The following is a 22,094-nucleotide window of genomic DNA, read 5'->3' as shown; positions in this document are numbered from 1 at the left end:
CCACGCAGCACTCTGCTCCACCGCTAAACTTAGCGCATGGCATAACGTATATACACAGCACACAAATTATTAAAAAACAAGGCCTGTGCCCAAAGATGAAACACAAGCTGTACACACATCAAACGTCCATGTACATTATGCATAACAGTTGAGACCAATTCGCGCGCGTGACGTCACGGCTTGCGGTGGCGCTGCAGTCAGGATATCGTCTGCTTGGTGTGGACAAAACAGCAATCAATTGGAGTGATTGTTGTCATGGAAAGTGGGCATGCCGCAAAGCTGTGTATCCTTCGCGTACAAAACTCGATGGGGAAAGGGTGGCGAAGTCACTTTTCATCAGTTTCCGTGCAACGCAGAACGAAGAAATCGTTTGATTGTGCATCGTTTTTGTGTGTTGGAATCGTTTTGATCAGTTAAACAGAAATTCTCAGACATCGCCTTTGTGAGATTCCCTCACGATACATGCGCACAAATAAACGACTCTAACATGAATCGGTACACGTTTTCAGAAACGCCCCGATCAAACAGCTCGCCTATGGTGAAGTAATTGTGTGCTTCCAGTGACATGTACGCTTGCACAGAGTCAGCAGTGAACTGGCTCGGCAAAAATACTAAATAAACTACAATGCAATTGTGATCGGCGGCATGTTTTGTGGCGGCATGTTGTCGATGTGCAGCGCAAAGGTATCGTCATATTGTATACCGTTCATAAACAACTTCGTGTTGCAGCAACACTTGTCTCGTTCCTTCAGAGCTCTAAATTATTTCCCGTATTGTGGAAAGAGACAGTCGAGAACGGTGTAGCAGTGCAACACAGCCGATGTCGCACTTGACGAAAGCATTCGCACGGCTGCGTTCAGTGTGTTTTGTCCACACCAACCGCGCGCATGCGCAAATGGCGCCTCTTGTTTGTAAACAGTAAAGTGGTCTATACGTACCTCATTCAAAAAACAAAAAAAAGACAAGAAGCCAGTAAGCATACACCAAACATAATACAAAAAGGTTTTTGGAGCAGTAGCACACAGCAGTAATCCATTACTGAAACCCTGGGATTGAAGAAAAAAACGACACGGACGCCATGTGGGGACGCCGTCACCATGTTCGCCCACAGCACAGGATGCCCACACTGCCATCGCCGCTGCCTTGGACCAGCCTTGGCTACGAGCCTGGATAGAAGCAGACAGTGAGAAAATCCGTAGCCAACAGAAGCAGCGGAACAGGCGTTGCCAACAGTTTTCGCAATTCCTCCTGTTTTCGCGGGCTAAAAATACGCTATCTTCCCTCGGCTGATTCAATATGGCTGCCTCCGGGCGCCTACATTGAGAGAGAGAAGAACCCCATTCAAGTACTTTGCTCTCCTCTGATCCTCCTCTTCGCGTTTCCTTCTAGCCATAAGAATTCTAGGGTCGCAGTAGTAGGTCTACATGGTACAGCTCCGGTCAACCTTGTGGGATCCCCTTCCCTAAACCCCACCGGGGTTTCCCTGCCGTTCCGTCTTACAGCTTCCCGAGAACACGGACACAACCAAGAAATGCAGCAATACAACTTTTATCGCTTACATGCTTATCAGCAATTCCAGTCCACGGCGTACACACCTCTGTCTTTTTCCCACGCTCACTTCTTTTTAAGCAGTTCTGAGGAGAGGGGGTCACGGCTCTCGCCCTTCCCTGCTGTACCGGTACGTCGCCACCTTGTGGCGTCCACATCTTCCCCTCCCAAAAAAACTTAGATGTCCGGGAAGTCGGGGAGGTCCAAAATCCGTTCATCTTGCGGGCGGACCCGAACTGGTGTCCCGGTGAGAAGATGGGGTTGGTAGCGCCGCACAAGGGCCAATGCGGCTTCCAAGTCTTGCAGTCCAAGCATGGGAGTCGCTGCGGATGCTTGCTACTGCGCACGGGTGAGGTGGAGAGGCCCCGCCCGATGAGCTTCCGGGCTGACTTGTAGCACCCCACAAAGAGGACAGAGGCGACTCCCCTTTTCCGGGCTATAGATGGCCGGCGGCTCAGTTGGGTGTCTGTCCTGGAGGGTGAGTCCTTGGAAGGGCTCGGGGACCTGGGCAACTGGGTCGCCTCGAAGAGGTCGGGCCTGGTCGCGCCAGCGTCTGCGGGATACGAAGGAGACACTGGTGTCCCCTCGGAGAACCGTCCAGGTCGCAACGTGACAGGTAGGGCGGTTGCAAGGAGTCGTACCATAGGTGGGCGGACGGGCGTCGTGGCTCGGGGCTCGGCTTCGTTGGTCTCGTGGAGTGCGGGACCTCGCTCGGGGCCTGCATCAGAAAAAAAACGAAAAACGTCACCTCGGTCGCTTACGTGGGCGAAGGTTATAGCGGGTAATCCCGGGAACCCCGCCCTGAGCAGTAGTCTCTTGGGGGGATGGTTGACCGGCCCTAGGGGGACTTGAGGAAGAGCGGGCTTGCGATGCTAGATCGTGGTCCTCCTCCCACCTGCCGTTGTGCGAGATGCGCTGGCTGAAGGTCTTGTGGTATTGTACGTGGACGGGGCCCATTTCCTCGTTGTCGCTGCAACGCTCGAGCCTGTAAGTGACCGGAGTTAGCTGCGCGCTTACCCGATAAGGACCGTCCCATCGATCAGCGAGAGAGGCAGCAAAGCCTTTCGCTGCATCGGTAAGGGGATGTGTTCGCCTTAGGACCAGGTCTCCAACGCGGTAAATGACCTGGCGCCGACCTTTGTTGTACTGAAGAGACTGCTCCAGTCTTGCGACCTCAAGACTCTCTCGTGCCAAACGAATGGCAGTCGAAATTCTATCGCGAAGATCATTAGCATACTTCGCGTACAAACGACTAGGCTGTGCGCGCCGTGTTCGCAACGTGTTTTCGAGGGGGAACACAATTTCCCGTCCGAAATTCAAATAAGCCGGGGTAAATCCTGTCGACCTATTTTCCGTGGTACGAGTGGCAAAGCCAAGCTCCGTAAGACAGGCGCCCCAATCTTTATGCCTTTCGGTAAAAGATACCAACATAATCTTGATGTTGCGATTAACCCGCTCAGTTATGTTCGCCTGAGGGTGATAAGGGGACGTCTTTACGTGACGTATGCTCAATGCAGAGCAACTATCGACAAACACCTTACTTGTAAAGTACGAGGCGTTATCCGTGATAAGCTGGTCCGGGAATCCAAACCGGGAAAAACGTCCAGCAGTCTGTCCCAGATCCGAGCGGACACCAACTTCCGCAGCGGGTAAAGCTCAACCCACTTCGTGAAGTGATCTGTAACAACTAACAGATACTGGTTACCACGGGGACTTCAAGGACCCATTACGTCACATGCGACTATCTGCCAAGGTTTTTGGCTCACAATCGGTTGCAGCAAGCCGGGAGGCTGCCCTCCACGCGGCTTAGACTTCTGACATATCGGACAGCTGCGTATATACCGCAAAACATCCTGTCTCATACCTGGCCAAGTCGCGATACGACACAACTTAGAATAAGTCTTGCTGCCGCTACCGTGACCCGACAATGCAGAATCATGGAAGTATTTGAGGAATGACTTACGTAGCTTCCTTGGAACTACGATCCGAAAGGGGCAATCACCAACCTCCTCGTCGTCCGCCTGGGGAATGTACCGGACCAGGAGACCATCCTCGCTCAGCTGATAGGAGTCGTACCTCTCCTCAGCGTCTTCCGTGCCTTCCAGGTTTGCTGTTTCCAGCCACCTTGACACACGCTGACAAAGGCCGTCGGTCCTCTGCGCTTCCAGGATGTCGTTCCTGCTCACAATCTGTCCCCACGAGAGCTCATCCTCCGTGACGGTCTGGTTAACCGCGGCCACAAGCTACTGCAGAATAACGACGTCCTCAAGGGGCAACGGTGCTCGAGATAGCGCGTCTGCCACCTTATTTGAGGTTCCCTTCCGGTATTCCACCGAGAAGTCATATCGCTGCAACGTTAAACTCCAACGTGCGAGCCGTCCGGCTGGGTTTTTCAACCGCTTTAACCAGGACAGTGCCTGATGGTCAGTTTGAATAGTGACTTTCGCACCATCCAAATACATGTCGAACTTATGTAGTGCGAACATGATTGCTAGGCATTCCTTCTCCGTCACGCTATAATTGCGTTCGGGAGGCGTCAGCAAATGCCACGGGCTGGAGTTCACCGTGATGCTCTTGTAACAAGACTGCACCAAGGCCGTAATCGCTCGCATCTGTTTGAAGTACAAATGCGCGATTGAGGTCCGGGAGATACAAGCGGGTAGCTTCCGCAATCGCTTTAGCGAGAGAGGTAAACGCCTGTTCCTGCGCTTGACCCCACGACCATCGTGCTCCCTTCCGCAAAAGCCAAGTTCGCGGTTGCGTTAGGTCTGCGCATTGCGGTATAAACTGTCTATAATCAGTAATCATACCCAGGAAGCGCTGCAAGCTTTTAACATCCGTCGGGCGGGGGTACTAAAGGATAGCCTTTAGCTTGTCCTCGTTCGGCCTGGCCGTGCCGGACTCCACCTTGAACCCGAGGAGATCGATGCTGTTGGTAGCTAACTGCATCTTCTGGGGATTGACAGTCAATCCTGCAGCTTGCATGCGTCCTAACACCACTTTCAAATGAGAAAGGTGTTCCTGGAATGTACGTGAAAAAATTACTACGTCATCCATGTACACCATAGCGAAATTGTATTTCGCATCGCCAAGTACCTCGTCCATCACTCGCTGAAAACTAGCGGGGGAATTAGACAGTCCAAAGGGCAGTCGGACAAATTCAAATAATCCCCTGTGACAGGTAAATGCTGTTTCCTCAACAGCATTCGGTGCTATCGGAATCTGCAGGAATCCTCTACTGCAGTCCAAAGTTGTAAACACGTGGGCGGATCCCAACGAATACATGATCGAGTCTATCGAGGGAAAAGGGCGCAAATCTCTTACCGTCACCTCGTTCAGTCGGCGGTAATCCACGCACAACCTTGCGGTTTCATCCTTTTTCGGCGCAAGAACCACCGGAAAAGCCCAATGGCTGCGGGAAGGTCTCACAGCCCCGGTCTCGATCATTTCATCCAGCGCAGCATCGAGGAGCTTGCGCTTATGCACACTCAACGGCCGAGGATTACATCGCCAGGGCCTTGCGTCGCCGGTTTCTATCCGGTGCTCCAATGCATGGGTTATACCTGGTCTCTCTGTGAACATACAGGAGAATGGCCGCAATGCTTTAGCGAGCATGCGTCGCTGGTCTGGGCTTCCTGGAAATCGTTTCAGGGCGTCCTCCAAAGCAGCGGGTACGACCGTCGCTGTTAGGTGTTCTGCTCCGGAAAATAGCTCAACAGACGTAGATTGTCCAGCTCCGGGATCCTGGGTCTCCTCACCAGTCCGGTTCTGCTCCGTTTCCGGCGGCGTCCACTCCATGAACGGGTTGAAGGTAGTACCGCTTGCATGCTGGTAGGCTCCGCGACGTAAGTCCAGGACGAGTCCCATCCGGATAATGAAGTCGCGTCCCAGGATCATCAGTCCCGCCAATCCGGGCAGGTAGATGAAGCGTTGTCTGACACGATGTCCGTCGACGGTCAAAGTGAGACGTATTGCTCCTCCGGATGGTACCACTGCATCTGGTGCGAGCCTTAGGCAGGTCCTGGTTGACCGTACGGAAATGTTCCGCTCCCGGCACCAATCGTGGACGGTGTCACCTATCAGGGATGCAGCGGCTCCAGTGTCCACCAAAGCCGCAACGTCCTTACTCAGGACGCGCACCACGATAAACGGTCCGATGTTGCATATGTCATCCTGCGCTCGACATGCGAGCGGGACCGAGGCCACCACGTTATCAGACAAGATAGCATGGTTAGAATTCACTTGCTTCTTATCGACATTTTCAGCAGCCGAAGACAGAACTGAGTCATTCTCAATTACCGCCGCTGGCATCCCGGGTTTCCCTGCGGGGGTTGTCTGGGGGTGGTAGTGGTCTGCTCGGGCAGTTACGACGAAAACGACCGCGTTCGCCGGAACCGTAACAACGGGGTTGTGTTCCTGCGTTATTACTTCCCCTAGAGTCGCGCCTGTCCTGCCGTGGTGCATGACGTGCATCACAGACTTCGCGCGGCTCTGCTCGTGCCGACCTCAGCGACAGCGAGCGAAGGGCACGGGCGACAAATGCTACAAAGAAGACTGCCAATGCACTCGCTGTCGGTGCCCTCGGGAGTGCGGCAAGACGGGTCGGGCCCCACGTGTGGGCGCCAATTTGTGGGATCCCCTTCCCTAAACCCCACCGGGGTTTAGGGAAGGGGATCCCAGTAATGATAGTGGAAAAGTAAGTTTTCAGCTTGATTTTTCGATTTCCGACGCATTTTGAATATTCGTGTTCTCCACGTCGCCAACCGCTCTAAAAACGCTATTTGGTACTGTTTTCACGATCTAAGACGTTTTCAGCTTGATTTTTCGATTTCCGGCGCATTTTGAATATTTGTGTTCTCCACGTCGCCAACCGCTCTAAAAGCCGTTCCGTCTTACAGCTTCCCGAGAACACGGACACAACCAAGAAATGCAGCAATACAACTTTTATTGCTTACATGCTTATCAGCAGTTCCTGTTCAATTCCAGTCCGCGGCGTACACACCTCTGTCTTTTTCCCACGCTCACTTCTTTTTAAGCAGTTCCGGGGAGAGGGGGTCACGGCTCTCGCCCTTCCCTGCTGCACCGATACGTCGCCACCTTGTGGCGTCCACGACCTTAATAATAACACTGGAAAAAAATCGGCCTCATTTCCCAGCGCGATAACAGCCACCCTTGGGGCACTAGAGGAACGTTGATTATTGCGTTAAACTAACAGAATAATTCTGTTCAACTAAGATTTCCTCATGGTCTCAAGGGTTGCTGTAATAGCGCTCGGAAACAAGACTCCATTTTTTCGAGTGTTATTATTAAGGTTGACCAGAGTTACAATACCCCTTCCTTACGGAATAGGAAGCAATCCAAGCATACACGATAATAGCAGACGAGACAGACTTACTTCACGTGTGGAGCTCAGAGGACAAACACGACAGGGGTGGGATCGGACACCAGGAATGCCGAGCCGACGTTGAAGGGCTGTGGCCGTATCCATCATGGCAGCTCCTGGACTTGTACTTTGAGAGAGCGCTCATCACCTTTTGACAAATCCTTTGTTTTACCCCATATGACTTTTCTCTGTGATGGCTTTTCTTCTAGCCTCTCCCTTTATGATTTCTACAGGGTGTCCCGGAAAATATGTCATTAAATTATAATTTGAAAAAAAAAAATACACCGCCTAGAATAACGCGGTCAACGGCATTTGTGCTTACTAGGTTTTTGTCACCTCTTGCTGTGAATGGCATCTAACTTAAGTTTTATTATCAGTTTTTACGAACTGAACCCGGAAAGTTGCCAAGTAAACATCGCTTTTTTTACTCCACCAGTGTGAAGTGCGTGCCAAATTTACTCAAATTCATGATAACTGACACAGATATTGATAAGCTATCCCATCGGAAAAAAATAGCCGACCACCATGCGTTTTGGAGCCCCGCCCACAGCCTAGTGCTCGAGCACTTTTTGCGCGCCCTCGCTCTCAGACCGACGAAAGGAGGTTGCTAAACCCAGCCCACACAGGGATACTAGAAAAAGTAAGCCGAAACGTGCCGCAAATGAATGTTTTTATTTTCTTGCTTCGGTAACAGATAAAACAGGCATGGCTCACAAACATTCGGCTCCCGCTGAGATCATGTCTTCCCTCCCCCCATTTCAAGAACTCCCACTTTTTCTAATATCCCTGTGTCAGCTGGGTTACTTCCTTTCGTCGGACTGAGAGCGAGGACGCGTAAAAAGTGGTAGAGAGCTAGCCTATGGGCGCTCCGAAACGCATGATGTTCGGCTATTTTTGTCAATGGGATAGCTCCTCAATGCCCATGTGAATTATCATGAACTCGAGAAAATATGGCATGCGCTTCACACTGGTGGGGTAAAAAAAAGCGACGTTTACTTGGCAAATTTCCGAGTTCAGTTCGTAAAAACTGACATAATAAAAACAGTAAAATGATGTGAAATGAGATGACATTCACATCATGCGGTCTCAAAAACCTAGTAAGAACAAATGCTGTTGACCGCGTGATTCATGTTTTCTGGTACACCCTGATGCTCTGGGCGACCGGGTTTAGCTGCACGTGACTTTTGTGCCATAATTCAGTTATGGCTTAGAAATGATGAAATGGGATAGAACAAAAATATGAAATGTCAACAACGACAATAGTATCGTCATTGTGAAGTGAAGACATGTTCTAAGTAATTTTTTGCTTTCCTTCCGTAATTGAATTCGGCTCACTTGAATCAGCACCTCTTCAGTTGCACAAACTGTACTTGCGAGCAGCCTCGCATATGGGCGTTTCAAGCTCAAGGTGTTCACACTTCGTAAACCTAAGGAACGCCACATAGAGGACCACACAACAGCAGTGGTTCCGGAGAATGTTCACTGATCGGCAGTCGTCTACGCTCAACTGTGTTCCAAGAGTATATCGGTAACATAGCTTTTTTGTATGAGCTGATCTATATTTATCATACCTTTTGGCCTGATAAATACATTATGAAAATTATTTGACGCTTGGTTGTTTATCCGGGAACACTCTGGATGCAGCCGATATCTTGCAGTATGATCGCTTTTCACGCTAAAACCCGACTCCATCAAGACTACATCAGAAATTCTAATGGTCCATTAGAATATTTTCATGGACCATCAAAGCAGCCTGTTGGCACATTAACAACTCCTAGTGGTCCAGCAGGGCTGTTAGCGGTCCGACAAATGCTGTCCCACAGCCCGTGGTGGGCCAAAAGAGGTGGGCCAAATGGGTCCACAAAAAGGTCTGATGGTACCACAGGGCCCCTGACGGCCCAATAAAGGGTATCTAACTGTCCATCAGGTGAGCTTAGTGGTACATCAACGGGGCTTTGCGATCGAAGAGGTGGATCATCATGGTAGATCAGGGGCCCCTAACGGGACATCAGAGATATGGAATAGCATATAATCGACAAAACACTCCATGCAACACGCCTTGTCCTTTAGTGTTTCCTTGTGTCGAAAGTTCTAGCTGTTCTAAAAAATGAGCAACGCTGTAGCCGACGTTCTTCCAGTATTCAATATGGCAGCTCGTATTGTCCTGACAGGCCGATAGACCTCCGACCGTCAGACTATTAATTTTTTTATGCCGTTTGACGACTTCGAATATTCTAATATTTCTTCAGGATGCAGTCGTTCGTGATATGTGACCCCCATAAAACGTCCCTAAAACTGTTCAGCTCTCACGGACTCAAGCGGCGAACGCTCCAGCGTCTAAAGGCGATTGAGCATCGCGCGACGCTCGCAGCCTATAAAAGGTATTAAAAGCGATAAAAACCCCTGTGCCAGGAAAGAAACAAAAGGATGACACAACACACATCACAGACAGAAGATTTTTATTGACAGACCTGCTTCTTCAATAACCTGACCCAACGACGCCCTTTTCTGCAAGGTTACACTTTTACACCCTCAAGCCTCCCAGTAACTTCACCTTTTCGAAAGCACGATACTGATCAAAAGCCGCTCCTGTTAGCAACTCCTAAGTCCTGTACTTTCGAAAAGTTAAAGGCACTAGGCAGGCTTGAGGGTGCAAACGGGTAACCTTGCAGAAGAGGGCGTTGATGGCTGCAGAGGCAGGTCTGTCAATAAAAATCTTGTTCGTCAGTCTGTGCTGTGTGTTAAGTCGTCCTTTCGTTTGTTTCCAGGCACGGGGTTTTTGATCGCTTTTAAAGTATGAAATACCCAACAGCCCAATTTTAAACTATTTTCTATAAATGGCCACGTGCCATGCACGAGTACCATAAGCATCCATAAAACGACTGGGAGCTTCATAGGTGGACGTCGCTTTCCGTATATCCACCGGATGTCGCACGTCGGCAGTTTAAAAAAATTTCGTAGTCTTGACGGAATTGTCTGATGGAATGGAGGAGCGAAAAAAACGCGCGATTGTACTCAGAAGATCTGTTCTCGATGGATCTACAGAATGCCTAAACCAAAGTGAGTAAGAAACACAGACGTTGTGGTAATCTTGAGTTAATACCCCAAGCCATTCCTCACTTCAATGTTGCGTGTGTGAGTAAATTAAATAGATTTACAGAACCCACCCCCTTCTGTTTAACCGCGGCACCAAGCAGGGCTATCCGATTCGCCTAATCACGGAAGACAAGCTATAAGTATGGTACATGTGCTGTCTGCGTCCAATTCTGGTTTGATGCCAATGTATCAAAGGAAATGGACACTGCCATCCTAAGTGAGGTTTGGGTCCTTCACTTCTGGAGAGCGTTTGTTGTATTTCATTTTTGACTTTTTCTGTTCACTTCCTGAAATTCTGCAAAGAATTAAAGCAGGAGAAATTAAATTGTGTCATGACAGGGGCCGGAGAAAAGAAAGGACCCATTTTTTTGCTTTTTTTACTTTTCTGGAGCTCCCTTAGGTCCTAATGGTCCCATCAAGCCATTAAACCGTTATTTTTAATGGAGATGTCCGAAATTACGATAGGCCTAATGGTTCCATTAGGATTTGCTCTGATGGATTTTTCGATCGGGCAGTGTCTCTACCAGCTACCAAAACAATCGCCCTGCACTAAGGTTCCAACACAAATAAAATAAAAGCTGTTCAGATTGCTAAACTGTTAACTACACTCTAAAAACAGAATTTCACCGCACAGCACGATGTGCGCCAACCATTGCCACGAATGATTCCTCTCACGAATATCGCCTGTGATTTGAAGACGGAGGGGGGAACAGGTCCTGTTCTGAGAGTGTAGGACGATTGTACAGGGTACAGATTTATTGTGAGTTTGAGTGGGGCACTAATAGCGAGTTCTTTTCGTTCAACCGGACCGACGAAACCGGATCCCAGGGGAATACATTCTGTGAACCCAGTTTTGCGTCGAGTGTTGCTGGTGCTACTGGAGGTTAGTATTCTTCTGGACAAAGACATTCTCCGAGTGTGCAAGGAGCGGTACTTGCCCCCTTACAGATTGAGTTACGTGTTGTGATGTACGTGCATTACAGTTCGCTTATCATTCAAAGTAGCTTGAATGTTATACCTGGGCACAAACCGCTCTTCTGTGACCCACCTTCTTGGCCTTCAGGTTCTACCGTAGCAAACCAAAGTATTTTAGCAACTTCCATACTTCTAAAATGTCGTTTATTCGCCGCTGGTCACCGTGTGCAAGTCCTTTCTTCGGCGGTGTCGTGATGCACTAGTCGAGTCCACCATTCACTCTGCAGCACCAACACAAAGCAGTCTCTGTTACAAGTTCGCCAATGTATTCGTCCTTCGTACATAACACGCTGATGTCACTTTGCTGGGGCGAGCACGTACCCGTTTTCTGTAAATTACGATAACAAATTCACTATGAGGCACAACCAAAGCATTCAATAGACGCGACTCTGCAAACAGATGAGCTGTCAGATTTCTAGTGACTTAGGTGTATGTGACGACCCGCGCTCTAGTGAGCTCACCAGCTGTGTTCGTAGGCTACAAATGGTTGAACGACTGTTGTAAGAGAGCAACGCAGTGCAGTCAAATGGATGGAGGTGTCTAAGTGAAATATTCGTTAGATAGCAGCTGTACTTGTGGTATTCGGCGAACTGGGACGATGCCTTCGGCTGAGCGAGTGGTCGGTCTTAACCCTTCCATACGATCTCCGCAGTAGGCCCTGAACCTGGAGAAAACAATACCGAGGGTAATGTTTAATACATGCGTACGGTCGATCTAGGAACGGCGACAATATCCGCCCCCCCCCCTCCGTTCCAGTTTTTACGTAAGGAACGTACCTACATAGCTAAATGAGAAACGAGTAGTATAGGCTAGTGCCGAGGTACAATCGTGGCGAATAATGAACCAAACTTGTTCGTGATCTCGTCTAATTACCGCCGATTAGCCGTGCAGACTACATCTCACATATACCAGGATCTTTTTTCAACCAACACAGACCCTCGATAGGTGTAACAAGATTTGGTGACATGTTGGAACAAGTGATACTAATGAGAACAAACGATAATTATTCTTCATCTACTATCACAAGCATATCTTACACTGACTACAAATTTTGTACTATGTTCATATCAATGGAAATTAGAGGGACAGAGTCACAGCGAATGATACTTATTCTACCTAACCTATCATAATCGTAACACTCACTACAAAGTTTCAATCGAAATCAGAGGAACAGAATCATAGCGAGCAATAATTATTCCATTTAAGTTTAAGCACAACCAACATTCTCAACATCAAAGGAAATCGTAAATACTACCAACTGCCTTCGTATCAAATCATATAGCACTCTCTACAAATTTTACACTATGTTCATATCATCCGAAATCAGGGGAACAGAATCAGAGCGAATGATATCAAAGCATATAACATCATAATGCTCACTACAAATCACTACAGATCAAGCACAGACACATAAATCCTTCAAAAGGCCTGCACAAACTGCACACACACACACACCGCTAACCAGGCAGAACCAAACCAAACTACGAAGAAAACGGCCATACTACTCAGAAAAATATGCTCATTTCCTGACCACCGTCTGGAACTTCTGGAGAAGCGGGAGACAAGTGTAACACATTCCTTCTTGCCTGCTTCTCCTTTCCTCTTTCCCGAAACAAGTGATGGGGAGACCACTACTGCTTTCCCCAAAACAGGAGGGTGTGCTTTTCTTGTCGCTCTTCCTATTCTGCAACCTGAACTAGTTGCATATGTGAATGTGTACGGACGACACAGACTTTCGTTTTTATTGCTTGCTCACAGAGGCAAACTTTTGAAACCTGCTATGGAGGCAACAAATTTTACTGCATCATAATAATCCACCAATACGTACATGGGTGGAGTACACTAACTTACTTGTAACTATAAATGATACCTTGTTCAATAACTGTTCTAAGCAAGCTCCGTGAAAACAATACATTCAGTAAGTGCAGAAGCACCACAGGAACGGGTCAAAAAGTTGCACTGTAGAGTTGAACTTCTTGGATAATTATGGCGTAGAAAATTTGTTGTCTCCATAGCAAGGGCCAACGTTTTTCCTCTGTGACCTCGTTATGAGCAAGTAATAGAATTGCTTTTCCAGAAAGTTTGTGATTTCTCTACATATTAGCACATGCGACTAGTCAGTTTACAGAAGAGAAAGAGTGGCACCAAAAAGCAAGCCCTCCTAGTTTGGAGAAAGCAGTAGGGGTCTCCCCCTGACGTTCCTGACGTGTGGGAAAAATAAGTAGGCGAAAACGAATGCATGAAAATTGTGCCCCGCTTCTGTGGAAGTTCCGAACAGCGGTCACGAAGCGAGTATATTTTTCTGAGTGGTATAGCTGCTTTAGTATATTCCAGTTTTGTTCTATTGTGTCTGTGCAAGCCATTTTCAGGATTAATGACAAGGTAAGTGTGATACGTTTCGAGCTTTTGAGTCACACAGTGGTGGTCATGCATAGCAAGCTTAGAATTGCTATCACAGGAATTATAACCTCGTGTACATGAACCTGACAGGAGCAGGTCGAGTTGGGTTGTCGGGTTCAACTGGCTCAAGTAAACGCTGTCGGGTAGGGTTGACTTGCATCATGCATCTCAGTCATCCTGTGATGACTGAGATCAGGATGCATCCAGTCGGCCCAACAGCAGGGGGTGGGTTGACGACGTGATCGGCGAGGTGCATGTGAACGCGGTTGAAGCGAATGAGGCCCGCCACAAGGAACTGTGGAACCCAGACATCTATTGCTCAAGCGCGGGTCGGGTCAGGTAAGACTCAATCCGCAAGTCAACTCTACCCGCCTCTGCATGTCGGGCTCGCTAAACGACAGTTGTACGTATTAGTTATAAACCTGTTCTTCAATTAAAATTTGTGCCCTCGTTTTGTGCGGCTACTTGTATATCGTGTGTTGTGCTTTGATATCTGTAATGTTTGCCCGAAAAAAGGTTGTTTACGTTTCTGTCTGCCATGATCATGAAAATGAATGAGCCTCTAGTATGAACGTAGCGTAAACTTTGTAGGGAGCGTTATTTATTTCGCGCTGGTGGGGAACCGGGGAAGAAAGAAAAGTGGAAGGAAGGACTTCACCTCTTGATGCGCTTGGAACGCTATCTCCGTTGACAACGCATAGGGGACAACACGTGGAAGCTGGTGTGGTTGGTGAGGGCGCTTCCGAGACAGTGGCTTTAAAAGCGAGTACGAGGCGGTAAGGTGGTTCGTCGTTCATTGGTCTTTGTTTTGTGTGTGCGCCAGAGCTGTTCGCTGCTCCTGGTCTCCGACACGTCAACTCGACACTGTTCTGGTACTAAACCTTTGTTGTTCTTTTCTAGAGATTCCTGTGTTGCGTTTTTCTCTGCTACTAGGCTGACGGCCAACGCCCCGAGAGTGGAAACCTAGGTTTCCACACTCTTCAAATCAGTTCCTTGGACATCGGTTGGTATGAACGTGGTTTAAATAAAATGTCAGGCATGTCTGCTTGGCTGATCGGCGGTGCACCTAGCACCTATTCCCATCCGTTATTTGCCACGATTATACCTCGACACTAGTTTATACTACTGAAACGGCAGTAAGGGGGAGTAGAATGTCACGATGCCAACATCGACGCAACCAACCACCAAAAAATTAAAAAAACAGCTTCACCACATAACACGCGCCTTGCCAAACCATTATCCCAAATAACATCGTTCTGTCCCCTGATTTGCTGGAGAGGCGTACGCCTTTTCGTGACACTTGTGCAGTTATAGGGCGCGTTAATTAGCGGCTCTGCAGACCGCGCTTCGTCCACTCTGTCTCTCTCGCTCCGTAGCCTCTGCTAAACGGGTGTTTATGCCAAGAGACCGTTGCGTGTGCACGTGATGTGTGTAAAGCGCCTCTAGGCCTCTGGGTGTCACTGAATGTTCTTTTCCGGTAGAGCCGTCTTCCGATCCGGCTGCCTGAAACCTTAAAAGGATTAATTAAGGTGCAGGTGGCTCAAACCGGAGAGGGGGTGGAGAGCGCGAGAAGCACTCCGACTGTTGTGAAGTAGCGCAGGAGCGCCACACTCCGCAAAAGGAGATGTCCTGGTCAGTAAAAAGGAGCGCGCTTCATGCGCTCCGGAGCCGCTACTTAACGCGCCCATAGCAATTGTCGCAAAAAGGCGTACACCCCACGCTTTCCACAAATCAGGAGTGATAACGGTATCATCTGTGCAATGGTTGGTCCACAGTGTGTTATGTAGTCAAGCTCTGCCTTAAGGGTTTGGTTCCTAAACTACGACACCCAACACCAGTGTTTATTATATGGTTTCCAAAATGGTGGTCAGCGGACTGGATGCGACTTTAATAATACAGATGTCAATATGGCCTAGATTCAGGCATCCTGTCGGAAACCCACATTTTATGTTGCACGAATAAAGCTCTAGCAAATCGGCCAGATTTTGATAAGCACAAATATGAACGCAACACGGGCCCAGACATTGTGTCTTTGAAACTTGCGATTTTGACACGAGGCGCTGGTGGGGTGCCGCCTAGTGTGGTGTTTCACGTAGAATTTTCGTAACGAGTTCCCTCTTTTGCAAGATTCCACGTTCTATCTGAAACCCGCTGCTGCAAGCAGACACATTCTGGGAATCACGATTCCTAGCGATATTCTACTCTAGAAGATTCAGAAGCAGATCTGGGGGGGGGGGGGAGTCCTGACCCCCCTCAATTTCAGTGGTTACATAGAGTATCAATTGACCTCGGCAGTATAATAGCATGTTTTTGAAGGCAGAACCCCATCCCCCCTTCAGAAAAATCCTGGATCCGCCCCTGAGAACATTCCCGTTGCTTCACAGTTTGTCGGCAGTAGTTGAAAGGAGTTCCTTTAAAAAAGACGACTAGGAAAAAAGAACTTACTTCACCATTGCAGTAGCAGAACACCAAGGACACAAAGAAGCCCTGAATCAAAAACCAGTATCAAGTTTCATGCTGATTCTAGTATTACTACGACAATTCAGCAGCAATATGTTTTAAAGTATATTTGCGAGACTTTCTCACCTGAAGACCAACGATTGTCCACTCTGCATACTGTTTGATGGAATACTCAGTGCATGACTTTGCCGAAACAAACGTTGTGAGGATGTAATGGGAACCAAAGACGGGCAGAAGAATTAACACTGCACGAACAACTTTTCTGAAAGGAAGATTCCCAAAATCAAAAATATAGCAAGGACCTAGCAGGTCACTAATATTTCGGTGGTAAAATGCCTTACATAGAAAATTTATCTAGTCAGTTGAAAGGCTGCCTTTCCTAGTAGTATTGCTCTCACTGTATACTTTTCTTTTCATCCATATCTACACTATACTGCTATACGAAAACTGGACATAACACCTGTGCCTGCAGCAGCCTTCGGTCTCTGTAGGTACCTCGCTAACCTCTCTCAACCTATCTCATACTTTCTCTCTAAGAGCCTTTACACGCCGGTGGCTTGTACTGGCGTTAGGAGAAGAATCAATAATCTGATTTCTATGCTGCTCCAAATTGTTATTCAGCTCCAGCGGAGTTCATCGATAAAAGCTTACTCCGCACGCGGGACTGTCACGCAATGCTAATTACTTAATGAGTAGCAAGTTTGGCCAGCCCTGCCGTCCCAGTCGCCAGTCCGCCAACCATCCGGGCACATCGTTCGTTCTTGGTCGTCCTCTTTTCGATTACACTTGCGTTAATCCAAGATGAGATTGGCTGACGGTCTCCTCCACTCGTTGTTTATAAAATATGGCGGAATAACAATCAGCACATATATTGTTGGCTCAATGCTAACGTGCCGGTCAAGTTGTCGTAATGTCCAACCTCCTCCAACTGAAAGAGTGACACTAGAGGATATGCGCGTGCAAGCTTAGAACACAACTTCAAGGCATAATATGCTCAAAATAGGTGAGCACGCAGAATGTAATGTCCGAGCATAGGCATTGCGGTGAAATTTTTCCATGCATGCTGTGTTACATACATGGGTCGAATGTGTGTCCTCTTTTTCTTTTTGTTCACCATAAAGCTAGGACACAAGATTTCTCCGCACCTTGATATCTTTCCATGCAAATAATATGTGCGTGCAAGATTACTGAGGTTCGTATGATACTCACTGAAAGTTTGACTTCTCATTCAAGTTGCTTTTCCGTAGCTTCGTCACGAGTATGTAGATGACATGAATCATGAAAAATACGTTGATCTACAAGGGACGGAAAAGTGACATTTTATGGCAGTGCAGAGCTTGTAGCTGACTTTTTGTCCGACAGAGACATACCGGGCGGCCCTTAAAATATAACCCAACATGACCAGAAAAGTCACTATTACAGAGGGTGAGCCATTAATAAAGTTAGTGTTGCCGACTGAGCCCCTCATTCTTGCATCCTTCTTAACACTGTCATTCGTGAAGTCACCTGATTCGGAGACTTCGTGGACAGTATTGAAAAGTTTCATTAAGGGTCCCCTAGAGGACATTTCAAGGAGCATGGAAGGACCCGAGCAAAAAAAGATGACACGAGGAGTCGAAATTGGGATTACAAGCACTGTGCGCACTCCTGGTGAACAACAGAGCTTGCAATCTCGCGAGTTGGAACTGTTGCTTCCTTCGGCTGCCAGTCTGCGACGTCGTGTGAGTCGTCCAATAATGAGGAGCGCGCTTTTTTTTTTCTTGACTGTTGCAGTTGTACTGTTGCGCCGCCCTTCCCGCATTTCGGCCAGTCGCTCTCGCTAGCAGACGATTCCTATCAGCCAATAAAAAGTGATCCGCTCACCTGACGTCACAACACGCGAGGAGCTGCTGGGGGAGATCGCGGCCGCTGCGCGCGTTTTTATAAACCAGTTTTTTCAGGAAATTCGCACCTCCCAAATGAGATATTTTGCGTGGCAGTTCCTGAAGGTAGTAATATGTCCATATCACGCGGTAAAATAATACGTATTCTAAGTGCCTCCCATGCTCCTTTAATACGGAGTTGATGACGCTTCGTAGAGAAACGGGGAGCAAAGAGGCAAAAGACGAGACACCCTTGAAAGGAGCAGTCAAAGGCCCCTCAGTATTTTTTTTTCTTTTTGGTTACGGCAGATGGCGTGACAAATAACGCGCGTTCTTGAGGAAAGACACTGATCGTATAGCTGACCTGCAGCGTTAGAGAGAGATATTTGGTGCGAGCACGCTGCAGAAGCTCCCACCTCGTTCAGAGAGCAGAAGAATGAGTGGGCACGACAGACGTCACGACGTGACGCATGAAGGCCCATGAGCCAGGATTTTCACAGCACCCCCCGCATCACCCTAACACCCTCCAAAATACCGTCCAGAAAGGCCAAGAACGCCACAAAGCATATACGAGACCCTACCCCAAGATGAAAATCCTGGGAATATCCCTGCTATGAGCTCCTAAAACACAACTTCATCGCATAAGAGGCGACAACCAAAGTATTGAAACCATGGTGTTTCCTGATAGAATTCTTGACGAATGAACGAAGCAGGGTTTTCGAGCAACGCAAAATGTCACTGCATTGCTCATTTAAAACGGAAACAAAAGTAACACATTGTAACTCTCTTTCCTGGAATCGTTAGCCCATGAGTTCAATTCGCCGATGGCAGTTTATGGTTAACTTATTCAGCCATAAGTGAATATGGATGTTGTATATCGATAGGGGTATATTGGATATACCGATATTGGGTATATTGGGGTATACCGATTGGGGTATACCATATATGGTATAGTATCTGCTTCTTGGTAATAGCTGGTTCTTGCTCATCCAAGTCAAGGAACCCGCATCTGGGCTGGCTTATCCGGGATATAATTGAAATTCGGGTTTGTCATTCTGGTAATTAATTGCATGATGAATCATGCAAGATGTTACTGCGTTGGCCTAGAACATAGGTTGCTGTAGATCATTCAAAAGAGCCTATACTTACTAAGAGACATGCAATTATAGGAACACTGAAGACATAGTCGTACTCTGTGATGTTCCGCCAACATCTGGAAGTAAGCGAAATTTCAATCATGTTCTGACGGATAAAAGTTATCACAGTGACGCGCACTATACAACTGCCACATGTTCACGGACAATCCTTAAAAGCTGTTATTGGTTGTTGTTGTCGCTGTTCCTACGTGTACGCGGTATAATCACATTGGAGGGACAAAATATGAGAGGTGACCTATCTAGCCACTGATCTTGCTTGACTAAGTGGATGTACGTTGAATCGATGGAGAAGAACGGGATGCTGCAAAACTGACGGCACTTTTGGAAACCATTCGTATACACGTCATCACGGCCATTCATAGTAGATAATGACCGAGGGCCATCAAAAGCAAACAAGACACCGTTGTCAACTTACTGCAGTCGAAATGAGAAGGAAGTATACCGGGTGTTTCACGAAGGTCCCCCGGCTGAATAATTCGTGAACAGGTAGCGCTAGCGAAGAAATTTCTTTTTGGTAAAGATCCTTGGGACATCGGCCATGAACCGAGCAGTGAGCGGCTCATTTGCATGCGCTCACTGATTAAATAAACATCCCAACTTTTAAATTTTACTTCGCATGCTTACGGGACTTCTTTTTTACGCATCGAGACCTTCAGCGAAAAATATTCAAAGAAAAAAAACGCGTCAACACTTTGTGATTTTTCCGAGTAATTAATTAGTTTCGGTTTACATATTTCTTACGCGGAGCAGTGCACCAATGCGCTCTTTGGATCAGCTATCCGGCTGTCAATTTCGAGTTCACCCGCCTGGTTGACACACGGGGGTGACGGAAGGCAAGGAACAGCCGCAAGACCGCAGGAGACGCTTTGGTGTTCCTTCTCCTTCTCTACACTGTTAAAACTGACCTTCACCTGTACGTTCTTCACCACATAGCACGCCCCTAGCCAACAGTTCATCCCGAATGACAACGTTCTCTCCCTTGATTTGATGAAAATGGGAGGCGTACGCCATTTTTGTACGAATTATGCCGTACATAAGGACAAAAAAAGACGCTCTGACTCCCGTTTTCAACAAATCGGGCGAGAACGTTCTCATTCGGGATGATGGTTGGCTAGGAGCGTGCTATGTGGTGTAGTTAATTTTTAAGAGTGTGCCCCACTAGTTCACAGCGCTCGCGGCGCGTTGGTCATCATCCATGATAAGAGCACGCTATTTCACCTACGGAACTACAGTACCGCCAGCGCTGTTTACCAGTTGCTTTGAGAAGGAATACCAAAGCGCCTCTGGCGGCTGTTCCTGATCTTCCATCGCTCCCGTTCGTGAACCAGGCGGATGAACACGAAATTGACAGCCGGATAGCTGATCCAAAGAGCGCATTGGTGCACTGCTCCGCTTAAGAAATATATTAACCGAAACCCATTAATTACTCGGAAAAATCACTAAGTGACGCGTTTTTTTTTTTTCTTTTTAGTATTTGTTGCTGAAGGTCCCGATGCGTAAAACAGAGGTTCCGTAAGCGTGCGAAGTAAAATTTAAAAGTTAGGATGTTTATTTAATTAGTGACCGTATGTAAATGAGCCGCTCACTACTCTGTCCATGGCCGATGTCCCAAGGATCTTTACCACAAATAAATTTCTTCAATGGCGACACCTGTTCACGAATTATTCAGCCGGGGGACTTTCGTGAAACACTCGGTATCTGGATGGTTCTTTTTGGTGCAGGAACTCACTCACTTTGAACACACAGGAGGACAGCATAAGGCCAATACCGCTGTACGTTTTCTTTAGTTTTAGGTACAGTAAGCTTCCAGACATGGATGACTCGTTGATGTCAACCGCGATTAATGTTAATTTCTCACGGGACTCCAGAAGGAGCGCATTATTTACCTTATGTCTGCCATGGTAGCCCTAAGGGAGGAGTAGATGATGACCAGTATCAGAGGCAACCCTGTAATGAGCGTACCGATTGAGAATTAAAACATGCAGTCTTACATTACCAGTGTCTGGAGGTAGATGAAAACCTCATTACAAGAATGCACCCTGGAACAAACACATACCCCAGCCAAATCCGTAGTAGTAGATGAGATTCGTCTGCTGTGAGAAGGCGGAAGCTACTAGACGATGCAAGTAGAAGCCTTCACATACCATCCAGGCGTATTGACTGGCCATGAAGTATCGCGTGAAAACGTTCACTGCCTTGCACCACCACTATAAAACAAGGCGGGTTCTCATGTTATTCAGGAAAGTCATATTTTTCGTGGGCCAAAAATGACTGCAAAAACCTGCGGTTCTTTCCGCTACCAACAAACTTTCGTTTGCACAGGATAGCGACCCATAAAGGTGGTCCGGTACCGGCATGCCATGTTCAGCAAATACTCATTGCAGATGGATAATAATGATTAGGAGTAGATTTACACGTGATAGCCTACATCCACGTGGTGCAACCTACGTCCCAGGCGTACGGCCTACATTCGCAGGGTAGGAACGCGGATAATTTCGGCCACCTGGGATCTCCTGCAGGTAGATCATTGCGTTGTTTCCATAAAAAGCTCTGGATGCAGTTCAATCCTGGTAAGTTTCAAAGTTCCTGAGCATTTCACCGCCAAGTTATCATTCTTAATGGCCGAACCCCGAAGTAAAAACAATTGAAATGGTGGTGTAGCGAAGGGCTGTTGAAACGCTGTTGTCCAGTCACCGGCGTGACGCGCAACACTGAAGCGGCTAGAATTGCAATTCCAGCTTCGTCTTGGCTGATATCTCCTAAATACCCCTAAAATAACCAAACAAACCTCTTCTGCAATGACAGTCGCTTCAGCGTTGCGCGTCTGGGGAGCAGCGCTTGCACGACCCTGTACAATAGCGCCATTTTGGTTGTTTGCATTACGGTCCAGTGTACTAGTTCACTATAATTAGGAGTTCGTACATTTCGAATCATAACTTTGCACCACGATGCTCAACCACTTTGAAATTTACCAGGATTGAATTGCCCTCAATGATTTATATGTAGACAGTACAATGTGTAGAGCCGCCGTAAGACCGAACCGTAACGCGCGAGCGCCTGGCCAGTGCCGCGGAGCGTTAGCCTCTGGTTCTAAGACTGCGACCTCTCGAGACATAGATCCGAGACTGGGTTGAAACATACACTGCCTCACGACAGTGGCCTAGCATGCGCGGTTAGACGGTTATCGCACCTACAGTCTGTCTCTGCTTTGCA

The 22,094-nt window shown here is 47.7% G+C and overlaps 1 protein-coding gene across 6 annotated transcripts in view; it reads right to left on the bottom strand.

The window, feature by feature from the left end:
• Positions 1-11,129: 11,129 nt before the first annotated feature.
• Positions 11,130-22,094, bottom strand: part of LOC135378243 (calcitonin gene-related peptide type 1 receptor-like) — a 57,663-nt gene continuing 46,698 nt past the window's right edge. For 5 of the 6 annotated variants that reach the window (XM_064611208.1, XM_064611206.1, XM_064611209.1 and 2 more), the window contains 8 exons: positions 20,938-21,088; positions 20,768-20,828; positions 18,874-18,937; positions 17,072-17,157; positions 15,989-16,124; positions 15,848-15,889; positions 11,576-11,666; positions 11,130-11,330 (listed from right to left, as the gene is read on the bottom strand). In XM_064611208.1, the coding sequence (XP_064467278.1) occupies positions 11,299-11,330; positions 11,576-11,666; positions 15,848-15,889; positions 15,989-16,124; positions 17,072-17,157; positions 18,874-18,937; positions 20,768-20,828; positions 20,938-21,088 (663 nt within the window). In that variant the 3' untranslated portion in view covers positions 11,130-11,298. Of the gene's footprint in view, positions 11,331-11,463; positions 11,667-15,847; positions 15,890-15,988; positions 16,125-17,071; positions 17,158-18,873; positions 18,938-20,767; positions 20,829-20,937; positions 21,089-22,094 lie in introns of all 6 variants that reach the window. The other variant, XR_010418315.1, reaches the window with a different exon arrangement.

This window comes from Ornithodoros turicata, chromosome 1 (genome assembly GCF_037126465.1).
Source record: "Ornithodoros turicata isolate Travis chromosome 1, ASM3712646v1, whole genome shotgun sequence".
NCBI classification, from domain to species: Eukaryota; Metazoa; Arthropoda; class Arachnida; order Ixodida; family Argasidae; genus Ornithodoros; species Ornithodoros turicata.
This window is presented reverse-complemented; position numbering and strand designations above follow the sequence as displayed.